Below are 20,389 nucleotides of genomic sequence, written 5' to 3'. Positions count from 1 at the left end.
ATAAGTGGGATTTTTATGCATTGTTGGTGCTACACATAATTGCTATATATAATTATAATATGTCCAACAATACCTTTTTGTAGGTCACTGTGGTTATTACTATGGATCTAGATAATTAAGACAGAATGAAAAACCGTTATAGCCCCAGAAGGGTAACTGTCGGTCTCTCCGTGAGTCTATGCAGCACTGGAATTGAAAATGCTTTGTGCATCATCTGTGACCAATGAAAAGACCTTTCCATAATTTTAGCTGTAAGTTGATCCACAAAACAAATCAGGGCACCTTCTGGAAGATGACAGCTGCTCAACAAATCCAAAGTGCCTAAACAAAGTTAGTATAAAGCTGAAGATACATGCAAAGGCACTAAAGACAATTTGAAATAAATTGAAAATCTAATCTCCTAATTAGATGATGTATTTATTTATGGAACACACCTAAAAAGATAAATAGGTCATAAAAATATATGTTTACATTTACTGTAAATTCATGTACCTTTTCCTTCTTAAAAGTTTAGGCCATAAATACTATCATTATTTAATGGAAGCTAACTGAATACCTTAGTACTTTGACAGTAAATTACAAAACCAGCAGAATATATCTTTATATTATAGAAAATGTTCTAAAGTATTCTGTACACTACTTGTAAGAAATGATTACAAATATTTTTACCTGCATATAATTATTACCCTTCTAAGGAGACTTTTTTGATGCTTCAAGAAACTATAAGTTATTTTCCTTTGATAATTCAAAGTTTAAATATACACTTTGCTCTAATATATTGCTTGTCTGTTTGGGGGATAAAAACAGCATAAAAATTACACTATGACTTAAGCTTATTATAAATATACATTGTAAAATACCAGTTAAATGTATAGTTATAAAAAGGATTTAATATTTAATTTGGAAACTCACATTTTAGAATATAATCGTGGTTTCTTACAAACATATATAATTTACAGCCAAAACAAGATGAGAAATATTGACCCATGCTAAAAAATTACATTTCTATAATGCCCATTTTTTTGCATTAAAAGCTACTTAGTCACTTTTTCCATTTCTGGTGACTGCTTCCATGGAAGTGCCTGGAATAGTACTGACATGAACCTAACTACTTGCCAGGGAGCACACACAGCTGTGAACCGTGTTCACAGGAGAATCTAAAGGTCCCATCCACATCTAAGTCCACCTGGAAGTTTAATAGGCCTCCCAAACTTAACATGCCAAACCCCACATTCCAAACCGGGCCCTCCCTTAGCCTTGAAATTAATGGCCACTCTATCTTCATTGGCTCTGACCATAAACCTTGAAGTCAACCCTAATTGCCCTCTCTCTCACCCTACATCCTGCCAACCTAAAAATCCTGCTCACTCTCTCATCAAAAAAGAAAAATCTTACCACTTAGCCTCTATAACACTATCAGCCTAGGCCAGGTAATCTTTACAGTTCTCTTGAATTATTGAAATAGTTCCTAACTAGCCTGCCAGCTTCTACCCTTAACCCCCTTTGACAGTCTAATTTCCACACAGTAGTCAGAGCATCTTGTTGTTATATAAGCCAAATTGTATAATTCTTCTCAAAATCCTCTAATAACTTTCCAACATTCTCAGAATAAAATTCACAATCCTCTTTACTATGATCTATAAGGCCCTAAGTCACACTCCCTCTGGTCCCCAAATACCTAACTTAGTTTTCTCCTCCTCTTCTGCAAACTCACTTACTCTGTTTATACTGGACTCCTTGTTGGAACATTTTGGACATGTTCCCACCTCAAGGGCTTTGCATTCGTTGTTCTCTCACCTCTAACCGTCTTCCTTATTCTCTGCTTGTCTCACTTCCTCACCCACTTCAGGTTTTCATTATGCGTCACTTTCTCAGAACAGCCCTGGCCTCTGTGTTTAACCTCAAGCCACCCTCTATTCCATTTCCCTCTGTCTGCTTTGTGTTTCTCTATAGCACTTATGGTCATCAAACATATTATAGCATATATATGTTCACTACTGGTTTATTACTTGTTCCCTGTAACACATGTAAGCTTCCTGGGAACAGATTTCTATGTATTTAATTAATTGTCCAGAATAGTGTCTGATAAATGCTCAATAAATTTTTGTAGAATGAATGAGTGAATGTGAAAGTACCTTCAGTCTGTTTTTTTTTTTTTTAACTACACTCATCTTATAGAGCCTAACTCATCCATTTTCACAAAAATATAGTGCACTAGTCAGGGCAATTAAAGCAGTACCTCACGCAAAGCATGATGAAGGTTGGAGAACTCTCCAAGCACACATGACTCAGAGATCCACGTGCCTTCTAGCACACAGTTTGTCACTTTCAAAGTCCTCTGATTCCAGCTATGAGGATGAAGTCAGAGACAGCAGAGAATCCCAGTGGAAGTCTTAAGGGTTAACACACTTCAGAAGACTGGGAGATAAGCTCTTCCAATGGGCCCAGGGAGGAGGAAACTGAATTGGTGAGAATCTAGCCAGTCTCTGCCACCCATAAACTAGAAAAATACTAAGATTTCATGTTCTTTTTCATTTTTATAAAGTACTTTAAAATTTATGCTGCATGCCTACTAAAAACCACGGTGGAAATAAAGTAGAATGACAGGGCTGACAGTAACTGCAGGAATGAGGAGTAAAACATTAGTTACATATTTCAGGAGCTGCCTCTCCAAGGAGGTGATATTTGAGCTGAGATTTTAGAGATAAGAAGGAGCCAGGTGTGCACAGACTGGAGAAGTAACAACACAAGGAGAGGGAAGAGCTAGTGTAAAGACCTGGGGGCAGAGATAAGTGTGGCATGTTTGCAGAGTAGTGAGAAGACGGGGTAGCTGAGAGTCCTGGGCAAGGGAGCAGGGGAGAGCATGTGGTCAACACAATGGCAGGAGGGCAGGAGTCCCAACTTGCAGAGCCTTGTAGGCCTCAGTAAGAAGTTTGGATCTTACTTTAAAACAAGGGGAAGATATTATTGTACCAAAAGCAGCGAATCTTATCTGATTTACATTTTTAAAAGATCAGTTTGGCTATTGTGAAGTAAGTGAATTACTGTAGGGTAAGGTGGGGTGAATTAGTAGGCTTTTGCAATAGTATGAGAGATGGCCATGGTAATATAGATAGATAGAGAGAAGTGGGGAAATGTAAGTATGTTCTGGGAGAAAAGCCTATCAGACTTACTCTTAGATTTAATGGTGGCAATTGCAGGGTGAGAGAATGAGTAGTTAAAACTACTCCTAGGCTTTTAGCTTGAGTAAATTCATATAAGTTTACATTTTGCTTTTGCAAAAATGGGCAAGACCAGGAGACCCATTTTTCTGAGGGAAAACAAGAGTTCTTCCTGAGCATGATAATTCAGAGAAGCCTATTCGATATTCAAACTCAAGAGAGATGGCAATGGTAGAGATATTCCCAAGGTGATTACCTATCACTATATGGAGAGTGTTTAAAGTCTGAGCTTGGAAGACGCCACCTGAGAAAGTGTGGACAGTGAAAAAATGAAGCTCTGAGGCTGAGCCTGGGGCAGTCTATCAACTGGAAGTCTAGCAGAAGAGAAGCAGCCTGCTGAGAAGACACTGAGCAGGACAGCCTGGGACTCAGCAGGAAGACCAGGACCATGCAAATAATGGGAGTCAGGAGAGTAAACGCAGAGGTGGTGGTCGTATTGACTGCAGCTGAGAGGAGAAGAAAACGAGAACGGAGAAGTGGCCACTGGTGGTGGACACGGAAGCAGGGAATGACTGACAAGAGCTAGTTCCAGAGCAGAGGAAAGGAAGGGAGCTCCACTGGAGGGGAGAATGGAAGAGCGAGTGGAGGCTGTTAGTTCAGTCAGCACTACTGCCAACTTTTTTAGTGAAAGTGAGCAGAGCAGCTTCTAGGAAAACAGCACAGGTTTGGTGGGGGGTTGTAGGTTCAAGAAAAATCTTTTTTTTTTAACTAATAGGAGTTACTGGAGGATATTTTCTAGGCTGATGGGAACCATCCTGTGAAAGTAGGAGAAAGACATCTATCTCAGAACTTAAAAACTCTGTTAACTAATCTGATTTAAAATCCTTCTGGTTCTTCAACCTATGAAACTGCACTCTATAAAAATGCAAATTAGTAAGACATTAAAATTTTTTAAATTATCTGGAATTTAATATGCATTTATTTTATTACGACCTTGTTGGAAAAACATAGTAAAATACATTTTAATAAATCTGTGTTTTCCAGGGAAAGAACACACAATTAAATTCTGCACTTAAACACAATCTAATTAATTATTTTAATATTTAAGTTTAAAGCAATTATCCTAGGTCAAGCTTGTCAGGGGAAAAAAGTATCTTGGCCAAACTCATAGGTTATATAGTTGTATGTTACTGGCATACCTGTATGCTTGATTGTAAAAATAGAAACTATTTCCTTGGGCTTTTTCTCTAAAATACCTTGTGGCTCATTCACTGTTTTGTGGTCTGCTTTTGAGTTAACCAGACCTGATACAAAACTTTTCTTTTGTGTTTCTCAAGGTCTCTGAGCGTCATCTGTGTGTGTGTGTGTGTGTGTGTGTGTAAGAGAGAGAGGAAAAAAAAAAAAAAATATATATATAGAGAGAGAGAGATGGGGGAAAAACAGCTGAATCTTGGCATTGAAAGATGCTTAGTAAAACAGTTTATTGTTATTATTGATATTCTTTCATGATCATTGTCATTACTATTATTCTTATTTGATGAAGTTAAGGAACCTATATACCATAGAGGAAGAACTTTATTTCCACTGATGGTAATTGAAAAACAAAATAAATAAATAAATTCACAGTTACTTATAAAACAAAAAACATTTTTTATTCTTTAAAGAAACATATAATTGAGTCAATAAACATTATACTATTAAAGACCTATAAAGTACCAAACCTCTGTGTGTGTATATGGGGTGGTGGGAGCGGGGTGATTCAGTTTTAAATTAAGAACAGAGAATATGAAATTATTTGAGAAACATTAAAAATTTACAGTTGAATTTTATATTATGGCTAGTTAAGGATTGGTGGTATAGAATGAGAGTACAGAGAAAGTAGTAGAATAAAATAGGTGGGAGAGAGAAAAACAGACCTGTGACCATGAAGAAATAGCAGTATAATGAAGCAGAAACTGAGACAAATTGGAAAAGAAAAAAGGCCCAGGTAAATGAGTTTGCCCAAAGTCACAGCTTAATTTTCCTTTGAGGTATGTTACACTAGAAGATTAGTGATTAGTTTTCTACTCACAATTCTTTTTTTTTTTACTGCCTAACTCATAATGCTAGAATCTTCTCTCCTCATGGGCTAACTAGTGAAGATTATGAAGATTATGACAGAGAAATTATTCCCTGGGTTGCAGTAGTAGTTATCAGGGCAGCTGTCTTTCCAAAGTCTGCAAATAAATTAAACTGGAATCCAGACTTTGTTTTTGAGTAAGAGTCAAATGTTTCCCTCTTTCTCTTTTCCACATTTTCATTTAGTAAATGCTTTTCCCTTAACCTCCACTTAATCGTTGGTCAACATTTCCCATTCTCTCTGTAAAACACTCTGGCTGTGCTAGCAGTGCCCTGACTGCTCAGAGCTTCCAGACCATGCCCCAGCGGACCAGCACAAGCCACTCCCACCAGCTAAGGTCCACTATCACAAAGAGTCAAAGGAGTATGTTACTAAACCTCATAAGCCAGTTGCGTTTGCTACTATAATGTAATTAAAAACTAATCAAGGTAATGAAATATAAGTGTGATAAGCAGAATTGCTATCAATGAAAATTAAATTAAGGCCATGGAAATGTGAGGAGATCATCTTCTGAGCGTCTGAAGTTCTTGTTTCAGATTAAGAAAATCATAAAATTGAAATTGTTAGTGATGCATTATTGGTATAGCTTATGTAAGAAATATGATGTAGAATTCCAATCAACAGTCACTTAAGGAAAGAAAAAGCCATGGCCTTACATCAAAAGACTGGCATGTGAATGCAAATGAACTGCTTTAAGTTGAAATAGAATACTTAAGGTATGAATGTATCATTATTATGGTTCCTTTTACTAACAGACCTTTTCAATTCATTAACCTACTGGTTTTGGTCATGGCAGAGTCTTGCTACATGAAAATAATCAAACAAATAGGTCTTAGGTCTTAGAAAGTAAATTATACATACAGTCATCAAGAGCAAGGTAAACTTTGCAAAATAAACAAAACAAAACAAGAAAAACCTTACCACAGTTAAGTGTAGATTATTAGAGTTGGTTAACATCCTCTTCTGAGACATTTTTCCTCATTAAGTATAAGAGGAGCAATTACATAATGTTTGCTGTACATTTTTGTACAAATTTCTTAAAAATCAATAATATAAACTTGGGATTATATGAACAAATACAAGAAAACAATATTACTTACCTAAACCATAATCAAAATGATGTATCCATGATTATTTACAAAAGCTGACCACTTAGTAAAATTTTAAAGTACCATAGAAATCTATTGTAGAATGTATAATTTACTGATTCTCCACAGAAATATTTTTCTCAAACACTCTGAATAGGAGTAGTATAAATTTCATAAGATTTAAAATGTTTCCTATGAATGTAAATATCCAGATTCATAAAACTTATTAGCAAGTAATAAGTTTTGCTTTTAAACTGATGTGATTATGGTTCACAAAACTATGGTCCTCAAAACAAAACAAAATAATGTGTTAATGTGGAAAAAACCATAAAATATTAATATTTGATAAAATATTAAGTAAAATAATCAAATGAAATGCATAGTTGCTGAGATCCTATTTTTAAAACAAATCCTACAAACCTCTCTAAAAACAACCTGTGCTTTATTTTAAGCCAGAACTGCAACCTCTACATTAAAAATGCACAGTAGTGCACTTAAGCTGCACTGCCACCAAGTGCCTAAACCAGTTAGTTTTGAGACTCTTGAAACAGCTTTAAGCGGATTCTTTCAGTGTTATAAGTAGCAATTTCAGAAACAGGCTAAGAGCAAAACACTTTGACCATAAACAGCTATAAGAGCATCAAAATTTAAACATGACAATAAAATCTCAAAGGTATTAATAAAACATCAAGAATCCTACCAGCTCACTGGAAGTTCGTGAAGTCTAAATATGTTATTCAGCTTGTAGTCAAATTTTGCTGGACAAATATTTTCTTTGCATAAACACAGGTTTGGATTTGGTTGCATATCAGTGGGAAACTCTGAATCCTAGAGAAAAAAATATAGCAAGAGTTCTGTGTAAAATAGACAACTCATTGCAAACACTGATACAGTTTTATTTAATATTATATTAGAACATAAATGTTACTATTATAATCCATCAGGATTTACCTTAAATCCCTTATTCCTGATTTTAGTTTTGAGAAAATATGTAAAAAACATAAAATTTTAAATAAGGCATATATCTACTTGCATAAATCTAAACTGCATACTACATGGTAAAAATTACTTGAAAAAAATCCCCTTATTGAATTACAATGAAGCACAATATAGCACTGTCTTATATTATTGGTCTATTGTCCTTTTGCAATAAGTTTCCATCCCCAACAGTAACATCAACAAAATCTGTGATTATTTTTATACTCCTTTTGTTCTCTATAAATGGGGAACTAAACACATTTTAATTGGATAACAAAATAACAACATTTATTAATTGATAATTATGGTTTTCTTTAAATCTGAGGACACAGGGCTAAATTAAAGGTACTTATTAAAGATAAAAAATTTCTGTCATAATCATTTTAAATCTCACATACATTAGAATCGACATCTGCCATGTGTTGGTCATTTCCCTCCCCACCCAGCAAACTCTAACGAGAGATAAAAGATCATTTTCAGCCCATGAGAAAGTGGTCTCTCCTCAGTGGAAAGAAGACATGCTATGAATAGCACTTAATTGACACTTAATGATGGATGGATTAATTGTTCAATTCTACACAAAAAGGAAGTAATCAATCTGCTTACCCTTAACACTTTAAAACTGCCTTTAAAAGAGGGAGACATACTATTCATTTGCACACTCATTCATTTATTTAAAAAATATTTATGAGTGCTACTTTATCCCAAACATTATTCTAGGCATAGGGAATCCACCAATGAACAAAGCAGATAAAAAGATTTGCCCTTGTGGAGGTTACATTGCAACAGATTCTTTATTATATCCTCAGAGTTGGAAAATGATAAAGCCAATTTTCATAAATGAAGTATTTTTCTGATCAAGAAAGTAATATACATCCTTATAGAAATTTTATGCATTTTATAATATTACAAAGAAAAAAATTAAAATTATTCTTACCACCCTGGTATAATTACTATTATCACTCTGGTTTAAGAATTTGCCTGCCTCTCTTTCTCAATTTTTACAAAACTGGAACCATGCTCTATTATCCACCCTCCATTTTTCATTTAACATTATATTACTGCATTTTCACAGTATTTAGTCTATTTTGAAAGAATGATAAATGTCATATTTTACTTAACATCAGCTATATTTGTTTGCCTTATGATTATCGATGCTGTGAACAGGGTTTTCTGTCTATAAATCTGCACTCTACTGATTACATCCTTAAAACACAGTTTAGAAGTGTAAATAAATAATAATCCAAATAAAATTAACATTTAACAAAAAACATGATACCTCTTCACGGATTGCTCTTTAGAATTGTTACATGAATTCACACCCCTGCCAGTTATATAGTAATATATATAATGTACCACATCTTTGCTATGGGCACACTCACACACGCACATATTTCTTTCTCTTACGAATATTTATTATTGAGTGTCTATTTCAGGGCAGGCACTGGTTTCAGCTCTTACAATATATCACTGACCAAAGCAGACCTTGTGGAACTTGCATTCTAGCATGAGGACGCCATAAACAATAAAATAATAAATATGTAATTACATGATAAAAAGTCTGAAAAAACTGTTGCTAATTCGTATATAAAACTGTATTTCATTGGTATTTTGCCAATGAATTGATTAGGTTAACTATTTTTGTATTTCTTTTTGTACTTCATTTTCTCTCAACTGTATATTTATGCCTTTTGCCCCTTTTCCTATTGTTGTGATGGTACCTCATTTTAATAATATTGCTTGGGCTGGAAATGGAGGTAGGATAAATTATTATGTTGGAAAACATAGCAAGGTGGAGCAGGATCCATTCTGAGTATAATGTTTTGACTACATGGAAATATCTAGAACCATAAACTTATTATCTACAGCAACTTGTATAACCACTGTTAAACCCATCATTATATAAAATGAATACAAGGCATTTAATAAACCTAATCAACTACAACCTGTTTGGTATATAGGGAAATATAATAATAACTGAACAACTATTTTAAAAGAAGATTTACAAGAGCAGTAAAGGCCTAGTAACAGCAATCCTATCTAAATATAGATGCACTTGCAGAGGCAAATCTTTAAGACCCTTTATAACCCAGCCTGTATACTGAAACAATCCAGGAGACAATAGCCAATAAATTGGCAGGCACGATCAGAAAGGTAAATACAGGATACATAAATAAGGACAGTGCATAGAGGAAGGAAAGTAAATCTTAAAACTATTGTTTCAAGCTACATAACCATTATCATTCTTTTGTACTGACAAGGTACAATTCGAGGACAAAGCTAAACTCTCAGTAATGTGCTTTGACAGGTCAATGGTCTCAACTCTGAGGACCTGTTGAAATTACCATGTAGCTTTTTAAACCATACCAATACCACCAAGCCCCACCCCAGACCAATTAAGTAATAATTTCTGAAAGAGAGGCTCTGACACCGGTATTTATTTTATTTTAAAGCTCCCCATGTGAAATAAAGGTCAGGATTGAAAATCTTGGCTTTTCCTCACAATTCAGCTTTACTACATACTAGTATGTGAATTTAGTCAAGCTACTTAACAAACTTTCTAAGCTGTATTCTCCCACCTGTAAAATACAATCAAAATCATACTGAATTCATAGACTGCTATGAGGATTAAGTGAGATAATCTCTGTAGAGCACTAATCACATGCTTGGCACCTAATAAATCCTTAATAAACATTAGCTATTTCTGTGTTTATTATTGCTGCAACTAGTGGCACATGTTAATTTCAACTGGTCAGTAAATTCATTGAGTTATTTCATACTTTACTTACTTATTATAAAATACTCTATCTTAATCAAATTCCAGGATTAATTTCTCCTGGTGTGCTGATTACAGCAGACTTTACTATGACCCGACCTGTCGGAATACAGTCTCATATCTGGTAACTGCTGGCTATCTCTCTTCATCCCAGGATCAATAATAAAAGGAGTCCTTGCTTCACTGGCCAGCCAGTTGAGATTAACTACAGCCTTGGTGCTTATATTCATAGGATGAAACACCAGATGGGTAACTTTCTCTCCATTTCAGTGATATATCAGTTAGGCATCCCCTGTATCTATCCTGATTGGGAAGCCAATTATCTATTTTGGCCTCCTTCCACATTAGTCCCTTGGGTACCCAGGCTCCCTATCTATGCCATTTGACTTGTGTCTGCTTCTCTATCTTGTTTATTGTTTTCCATTGAGCTAACGTTCATGGGAATTGCCCAGAACAACCTTGAATCTGAAGCTCAAAATTATTCACTCAGGCATTCACTTAACATTTGAGTGTTTACTTTGTGTCGGGCATTAGTGTCGTTTACCAGACCACACATATAAGTAGAATACACTCCTTCCATTGCAAGGACTCAGTCTCAAGAAGGAACAATATAAATGAAAAGAAAAGCTAGAATAGAAATATGCAGAAGATATTAAGGTGAAGAAATAAGCAATAAAACTATTGGCATGAAGTAGATGAAATTATGATAAGTTGCATATATTGTGATTACATTGATAGATGATAGAGATAGATAGATAATCTGTATGAAGCCAAATGGAAAAAGGAACTATAAAGAGGCCACATTACTACAGATATACTACAAATTATAAAAGTAGCAACCTTCATATATGCAATGAATGAACAGAAGATATAAAAGAAAAATATTTCATCAAATCTAGCAACAATAAAATATACAATACCTCATAGAACACTAATAAGAAATTTACTAAACCTACAGAAAGAAAAACACACTTTATTCAGAGATATAAAGCAAGGGCTGATTTAATATAGATAGTCCATGGACTCAGATAGAAAGTCTATTAATGAACTTCAGAAGTTTGATTTAAATATTTAATTCAATTCAAATAAAAACTTCAGTGTGAATTTTGAGGAGTCTTAGAAAATTATTCTAAAATTAATCTGGAATAACAAACCAGGCAAAATTGCATTGACATTCATAATATCTCCATTTTACAGTTGAGAAAACAAACTCATAGTAATTAATCCAAATACAAACAAAAAGTCTAAGTCTAAATGACTCCAAATCTAACAATTTTTCAACCATTACAAAATGATTGCTAAACAAGAATGGAATATTTCCTTAATCATTCAGTTATCAAATTGAATAAAGACATAATTTTTGATAATATAATAATGCAAACTGTTGGACAAGATATGGAAATAAAATATTCTCTCACTTGGGGTGAGTGTAAACTAATTTGATTTTTCAAAGAAATATCTATCGAAATAAAAATTGACTTGGTAATTCCACAGCTAGGAATTTGCCTTGTGGATATGCTCACAAAGTTTCACCAAATTACATACACAAGTTTTCTTTTCTGTTTATGTTTTTTATTTATTTGTTTTTGTGATTTGCTTTTGTTTTCTAATACACAGCATTTCTTACAATATAAGATATTAAAAGCAATCTAATTGTGCATCAATACCTTGATTTACTTTAAAAATTATAGTACTATTCTGGTGTACTACCTTTAAATAGAATGAGGTACATGCAGTGCTGATATAACCCTAGTGCACCAGTATGGCCCTGTCAGTTGTTAAAATACTGAAAGATATTCATACTACTTGGAAAACAGCTGATACCCTGAGCACATACTCCATATTCCTCTCACCCCCACATTCTAGCTCCTTCTATGGGTACAATCCCTGCCCCTGACTTATTCATCATATTGCCTAATTAAGGTAATTTCTGGCACACCTGGGGCTCCAGGACCATTCTCCCACCCTACATCCAGCATCCATTCTGATTGGTCAGTGCTTATGCTCTAATGGTTGTCAAATATTTTGAATATCACTCTAAATTTATATACACTTATACAAAATTAACTCTATGATATATTATTAACTTAAAAAGTTTACAGAATAGTATATAAGGAAAATCATTCCATTTTTATAAAATAAAAAAAGGTTCTACATAGGTAAGTGCTAATGTATCTGTGAAACGTTTTTAGAGAGAGACAGAGAGAGCAAGAATCTTAACAGTGGTCACCGGGAGGAGATCAAGATGGCAGAGCAGGAGGATGTGGAGCTCACCAACCACCATGAACACATCAAAAATTCATCAACATGTGGAGCGATTCTCATTGAAAACAAACTGGAGACTGGCAGAAAGACTCTTACACAAACAACACTGTAAGAAAGATCCAGACGTAGTCAGGTAGGAAGGTAAGAGAAGTGATCAGATCGGCACCTGAGCCCCTAGGAGGGGACACAGAAGAGGAGCGAGATTACACAGGCTTGGCAACCCTTCCTGGGGAGTGGGCAGTTGAAACCCCGTATTGGGTGTCCCAGCCCTGGGGTATGATGCCAAGAGGACAAGTCCCCTTAGCTGGTTTGAAAACCAGTGGGACTGACAGTGGGACTGTAAGAAACTTAGACTCTGCTTGTGAAAAGTGCACACATGCTTGCTTACTCCCAAAACAAGGCAGAGGAAGCAGACTGAAACTGCCCAGGACTTGGGCCAGTTTCCCACAACCGCCCCAGCATGCTCCTCAGCTTGAGCTGAGAACTGGCTCCCATCCCTCTTGCTCCATGGTGCAGCTACACACTAGACTGAAGGCTGCCACAGGCAAGGAGAGTGCACAAATGTGGGGGACGGAGCCAGCTCAGACCTGACAGAGCATCCAAATGGAGTGAGGGCAAACATTACTGGTGTTCATAAGGGCAGGAGATGAGGAGTGGTCTGGAGCTCTGACTGGTACCAGGACCACCCTGCCACATGCCCCAGCCCATGCCAAGCACCTGCTCTGGCCCCTCTTGCTCTATAATGCAGCTCCCCACTAGGGCAGAGGCTGCCACTTCTAAGGAAGGTATGGAGTTGTGGGGTAAGGAGTTGACTCAGACCTGACACAGCATCTGAAAGGGGCAAAAGAAGCCATTACTGGCATTCATGGGGGACGGCAGATCAGGAGTGTTCTGGAGCTCTGACTGGTGCTGGGACCACCCCAGCCTGCACGTTGGCCCATGCCAAGCTCCTGCTCCAGCCCCTCTTGTTCCAGCAATGCTCCTCTCTGGACTGAACATGTCAATGCTTGGGGCAGAGAGCACACACTTCGAGGGAACAGAACCAGATCAGACATGAACACCAGGCTTCTGCTCCAGCGACATGGGATTCAACCCACTCCTGATATGGTGGTGTTGGCTATGGAGCAGAAAAGAAGCCCCAGCTAACACCTGGCTCTGGTCCTAGCTCTTCCATCTCCAGTCCTACCTACTGCCGATGTGATGGCTGCTAGCACACACTGAATGATGACATGACTTCTGCTCACTTCAGATTCAGCTCTGCCACCAAAGCCATTGGACACATGCAGACTATATAGGGCCATTCCCACAGAAGGACAGGAATATGTAACTAACTGTTTGACCTAATTTCATAAAGATGGAGAAATTAAGCAAAATGAGAAAACAGAGAAATTTTTTTTCAAAAGAAAGAACAACAAAAGCCTGAAAAAACAATTAATGAAACAGACATAAACAATTTACCAGAGTAAAAAGTTCAAAGGATTAGTAATAAGAATGCTAAATGAACTAGAGAAAAGAATAGATGAACATGGTGAGGATTTTAATAAGAAACTAGTCAGAACTGAAAAATACAATAACTGAAATGAAAAACACACTAGAAAGAATTAAAAGTAGACTAGGTGATAGAGAAGAACACGTAAGTGATCTGGAAGCTAGGATAGTGAAAATCATCCAATGAAAACAGCAAAAAGAAAAATAAATTTTAAAAATGAGAACAGTTTAAGGAACTTTTGTGACAATATCAAGCAGACCAACATTCAAATTATAGGGGTCCCTGGAGAAGAGAGAGAAAAGGGTCAAAAATGTATTTGATGAAATTATGGATGAAAATTTCCCAAATCTGATGAAGGAAACAGTATCAAGGTACAAGAAGCACAGAGAGTCCCAAGAAAAGATGATTCCAAAAAGAAGCACAGCAAGACATATTATAATTAAAATGGCAAAAGTTAAACATAAAGAGAAAATTCTAAAGGCATTATGAGAAAAACAAAGAGTCACATATAAGGGAACCCCCATATGGCTATCAGTTGATTTTTCTGGAGAAAGCTTGCAGGCCAAAAGAGAAGGGCATGATATATTTACGTGCTGAAAGAGAAAAACCTACAAACTATGATGCTCCACCAGGCAAGATTATCATTTAAAATGGAAGTAGAGGAAAAAACTTCTCAGACAGACAAAAACTAAAAGAGTTAATGAATACTAAACTGACCTTAAAAGGAATATTAAAGGGTCTTAACAGTGAAGGGGAAAACATGAAGATGTAAAATAGGACATCAAAAACAGAAAATGTCGCGGAGGGGAGTAAAAAAAATGTAGATCTTTTAGAATGTATTTGAAGTAAATGACTACCAGTTTAAAACAAGTAGATATAGGTTAACACACATGAACCCCATAGTAACCACAAATCAAAAACCTACAATGGATATACAAAAGCTAGAGAGAAAGGAACACAAGCATACAAATAAGGAAGATCATAAAATCATAAGGGAAGAAACAAAAAAAATAAGAACAGAGAAGAACCACAGAAACAACCAGAAAACAAGTAACAAAATTGGAATAAGTACTTATCCATCAATATTCACTTTAAATGTCAACAGACTAAATGCTCTAATCAAAAACATGCCATGTGGTGGCTGATTAGATAAAAAAAAGAAAAACAAGACCCATTTATATGCCGCTTATAAGAGACGCATTTAAAAGCTAAGGACACACAGATTGAAAGTGAGGGGATGGAAAAAGAAATTTCATGCAGATGGAAATAACAAGAAAGTTGGGGTAACAATACTCACATCAGACAAAAGATCAAAGAAACAAAGAGCTAGTTTTTTGAAAATATAAACAAAATTGATAAGCCTTTAGCATACTCCTCAAAAAAAGAAAGAGGACCAACATAAACAAAATAAGAAATGAAAGAGCAGAAATGACAACTGATACCATGAAATACAAAAAAATCAAGAGAATACTATAAACAGTTGTATGCTAACTAACTGGAAAACTTAGAAGAAATGAATACATTTCTAGAAACAATCTTCCAATACTGAATCAGGAAGAAATAGCAAATCTGAACAGACCAATAGCTAGAAGAGAAATTGAGTTTGTAATTAAAAAAACAAAAAACCTCCCAGCAAACAAAAGTCTAGGACCAAATGGCTTCACAGGGGACTTCTACCAAACATACTAAGAAGGGCTAATATCTATCTTCGCAAACTGTTCCAAAAATTGAAGAGAAGGAATCACATCCAAATTCATTCTATGAAGGCACCATTAACCTGACACCAAAACTAGACAAAGACATTATAAAAAGAAACTACAGGCCAATATCTCTGATGAATATAGATGCAAAAATCCTCAACAAAATATTAGCAAACCAAGTTCAATGATATATAAAAAGGATCATACACCACGATCGAGTGGGATTTACTCCAGGGATGCAAGAATGGAATATATCTGCGAATCTAGCAATGTAATACATCACATTAACAAAAGGATAAAAAATCACCTGATCATCTCAACAGATGCAGAAAAAGCATTTGGCAAAACTCAACATCCATTCATGATAAAAACGCTCATCAAAGGTTGTATAGAGGAAACATATCTCAACATTATAAAGACCATTTATAACAAACCCACAGCAAACATCATATTCAGCATTGAAAACCTGAAAGCTTTTCATCTAAAATCAGGAACAAAATAAGGATGACCATTCTCGCCACTTCTGTTTAATGTAGTAGTGGAAGTTCTAGCCACAGTAATGAGAGAAGAAAAAGAAATAAAAGCCATCCAAATTGGAAGGGAAGAAATAAAACTCACTATTTGCAAATGACATGATACTACATATAGAAAACCTGAAAGTCTCCACTACAAAACTATTAGAATTAATAAACGAATACAGTAAGGTTGCAGGAAACCAGATTAATATACAGAAATCTATTGCTTTTCTATACATTAATAATGAAATATCAGAAAGAGAAAGCAAGAAAACAATCTCATTTAAAATCTCATCCAAAAGAATAAAATACCTTGGAATAAACTTAGCCAAGGAGGTGAAAACTTATACTCTGAAAATTTTAAGACATTCATGAAGGAAACTGAAGATGATACAAAGAAATTAAAAGGTATCCTCTGTTCATGGATTAGAAGAATTAATATTGTTAAAATATCCATACTACCCAGAGCAATCTACAGATTTTATGCAATCCCTATCAAAAAATCCCGACATTTTTCACAGAACTAGAACAAATAATGTTAAAATTTACATGGAACCACAAAAGACCCCAAATAGCCAAAGCAATCTTGAGTAAAAGAACAAAGCTGAAAATATCACATTCCCTGTCTTCAGACTATAACATAAAGGTACACTAATCAAGATAGTATGGTACTGACACAAAAACAGACACATAGATCAATGGAATAGAATAGAGAACCCATAAATAAATTCACACACTTATGAACAATTAATTTACAACAAAGGAGATAAGAATATATAATGGAGAAAAGACAGTTTAGTCAATAAATGGTGCTGGGAAAACTGGACAGCTACATGTAAAAGAATGAAATTCTCACACCATATAGAAAAATAAACTCAAAGTAGATTAAAGACCTAGTTGTAAGACCTGAAACCATAAAATTCCTAGAAGAGAACATAGGCAGAATACTCTGACATAAATCGTAGCAATGTTTTTTTGGATTAGTCTCCTAAGGCAAAAGAAATGAGCAAAAATAAACAAATGGGACCTATTTAAATTTTAGACCTTTTGCACAGCAAAGGAAACATCAACAAAACAAAAAGACAATCTACTGAATGAGAGAAAATATTTGCAAATGATATGACTGATAAGGGGCTAACATCCAAAATATATAAATAGGTCATACAACTCAATGTCTAAAAGCCAAACAACCCAATTAAACAATGGGAAGAAGACCTGAACAGTCATTTTTCTAAATAAGATATACAGATGGCCAACAGGCACATGTAAAGATGCTCAACATCACTAATAATCAGATAAATGAAAATCAAAACCTCAAAGAGCTACCACCTCACATTTGTCAGTATTGCTATCATCAAAAAGTCTATAAATAATAAATAATGGCAAGGATGTATAGAAAAGGGAACCCTAGTACACTTGGTGGGAATCTAAATTGGTGTAGCCACTATGGAAATCATTACAGGGAGGTTCCTCAAAAAACTGAAAATAGAACTACCATATGATCCAGCATTTCTACTACGGGGTATATCCCCAAAGAAAAAAAACACTAATAAAAAGATACATGCACCCCCATGTTTATAACAGCATTATTTACAATAGCCGAGATATGGAAGCAACTTAACTGTCCAGCAATAGATGAATGGATAATTGTCTAGCAACAGATGAATGGACACACACACACACACACACACACACACACACACACACACACACAATGGAATACTACTCGGCCATAAAAAAGAATGAAATATTTCCATAAAAAAGAATGAAATATTTGCAAAAACACAGATGGATCCAGATGTTATCAATATTATGCTTAGTGAAATAAGTCACACAGGTAAAGACGAATACTCTGTTATCACTTATATGTGGAATCTAAAAACTAAAACAATGATATGGCAAAACAGAAACAGACTCACATATAGAGAACAAACTAGTGGTTACCAGTGGGGAGAGGAAAGGGTAGATGGGAGAGACAAGGGTTGAAGATTAAGAGGCATAAACTACAGTATAAAATAAATAAGCTATAAGGATATGTTGTACTGTATAGGGAATATAGCCAAAACTCTATACTAACTTTAAATGGAGTATAATAGATAAAAATATTTAATTACTGTTGTATACCTGAAACTAATATAATATTGCAAATGAACTATACTTCAATAAAAAATATAAAAAATTAAACAGAGGCGGTAGCTATGAATGTTCATAGTGGCACTATTTACAAGACATGGAAGCTAAGACATGGAAGCAACCTAAATGTCCATTGACAGACAAATGGATAAAGAAGATGTGGTATATATATATATATATATATATATATATATATATATATATATACACACACACACACACACACATACAATGGAATATTTCTCAGCTACAAAAAAGAATGAAATAATGCCATTTGTAGCAACATGGATGGACCTAGAGATTATCATACTAAGTGAAATAAGTCAGACAGAGAAAGACAAATATCAGATGATATCACTTATGTGTGGAATTAAAAAATGATACAAATGAACTTATTTACAAAACAGAAATAGACTCATAGACATAAAAAACAAACTTATGGTTACCAAAGGGGAAAGAGGGAAGAGGAATAAATTGGGAATTTGGTATTAACAGATTCACACTACCATATACAAAATAGATAAACAACAAGGACCTACTGTATAGCACAGCGAACTATCCTCAATATCTTGTAATAACCTATGGAAAAGAATCTGAAAAAGAATATACATATATATATATCTATATAGATAGATATATCTGAGTCAGTTTGCTGTACACCTGAAACACTGTAAATCAACTATACTTCCATTTAAAAAAGGAAAAAAATTATATTAAAAAACAACAAAACATGAAAAACTTAAAAAAATAAAATAAAAAGGAGGCAGGAGGTTCATGATCAGAGACTGGGATATGATGACAGAAACAGAGTCTGCAGTGATATCCCCTGAAGATGGAGGAAGGGGCCATGATCCAAGGAATCCAAGCAGCCTCTAGCAGCTGGAAAAGTCCAGGAAAGGATTCTCCCCAGGGCCTCCAGAAGAAACCCAGCCTTGACGCCTTGTTTTCAGATTTCTGCCTTTCAGAACTGTGAGTTAATAAGTGTTGTTTTAAGCCAAAAAACAAAACAAAAGAAAAACAAAATAGTTGTCACCAATGGATGTAGTAAATAGAGATCAGAGCAAAGGGAATAGAATTAATTACTTTTAATATTATACCTTTCTTTACTGTTTGAATATTTTACCATATGAATGTATCATTTTCTTAAGTTTTCAAATAGAGTAATGTATATAAAGAATCTAGTCTACACATATTAAATGCCCTCTAACCTGTAACTAGTATTTTCAAACCATGGCTTAACTGGATATGATATAGTTAAAAACTTAGATTTAAATGACTGTTCAAATAAAACAAGTTTGGTGGGTATAACAGAGACTTTTAAGAGCTCTTCTACATTTCCCTGCCTCACTTACAGTTAAACTGAGTTAAAGTTATTGGGTTCTGAAAAACAGGATGTGAGTAGAAATGATGGAAGCCTCTTCGAGTCCTAGCCCTTAAATATCCCAACATAGTTAACCATTTCCCTTCACCTGCCACAGTGACTTTGGAGGACTATTTTCCAGGTGGTGTAGCTACCAGATGGCTGCCAATATACCTGAGTCACTGAATGAACTCAGGAGTCACACCATCCACAGTGAGTACGAACCCTAGTTGTAAAAGCACTTTGAATTTGGAGGCTTATCTCTTGTAGCAGTTCATGTTGTTTACACTGACCTATACAGTTAAAAATGATGATGCTTAATCATTTGCCATTGACATTAATTTTTAAAAATACAAGGTTAAAAGATGAATGTTTTAAAATAGACAATGCATTAAATGAACACTGCCTTAAAACAGATTTTAAAGTGATTTTTCTCTCCTCGTCCTAAATTCCCATGTTGAGAGGAATTTATCAGAAAAAGAGAAGTTTTGTTCAGGCTTCTGTGCCCTCATTATTTCATTCATCATGCCAAGTAGTCCACTGCCTGCTGACAAACTTCACAGATCACTACCTAGGAACGATTGACAGCTGACATTACCTGTTAAGACTTGATTGAGCTAATTGACATTCACAGTCTGAGTATTAAAATGAGAATGAGTCAGGATAAGTCTTCCTTCTTCACTTATGTATTTGTTCAATTGCTTGACCTTTATGTTTGCTTGCATTGTTGTGACTTTAGATTGTAGGGAGGATTATAATTGCAAAATGCTGTTTTCATATGTATTTAGGCATTTTTGATCTAATA

The 20,389-nt window shown here is 35.0% G+C and overlaps 1 protein-coding gene across 1 annotated transcript in view; it reads right to left on the bottom strand.

Annotated features, from left to right (window-relative positions):
- SPAG16 (sperm associated antigen 16) overlaps window positions 1-20,389 on the bottom strand; it is a 910,587-nt gene that overhangs the window by 755,767 nt on the left and 134,431 nt on the right. The window contains exon 10 of the mRNA XM_059927392.1: window positions 7,069-7,196. Coding sequence (XP_059783375.1) covers window positions 7,069-7,196 — 128 coding nt within the window. The remainder of the gene's footprint in view (window positions 1-7,068; window positions 7,197-20,389) is intronic.

Source organism: Balaenoptera ricei, chromosome 7, assembly GCF_028023285.1.
Source record: "Balaenoptera ricei isolate mBalRic1 chromosome 7, mBalRic1.hap2, whole genome shotgun sequence".
Taxonomy (NCBI): Eukaryota; Metazoa; Chordata; class Mammalia; order Artiodactyla; family Balaenopteridae; genus Balaenoptera; species Balaenoptera ricei.
The sequence above is the reverse complement of the archived record's forward strand: the minus strand, read 5'-3'. Positions and strand labels throughout refer to the sequence as shown.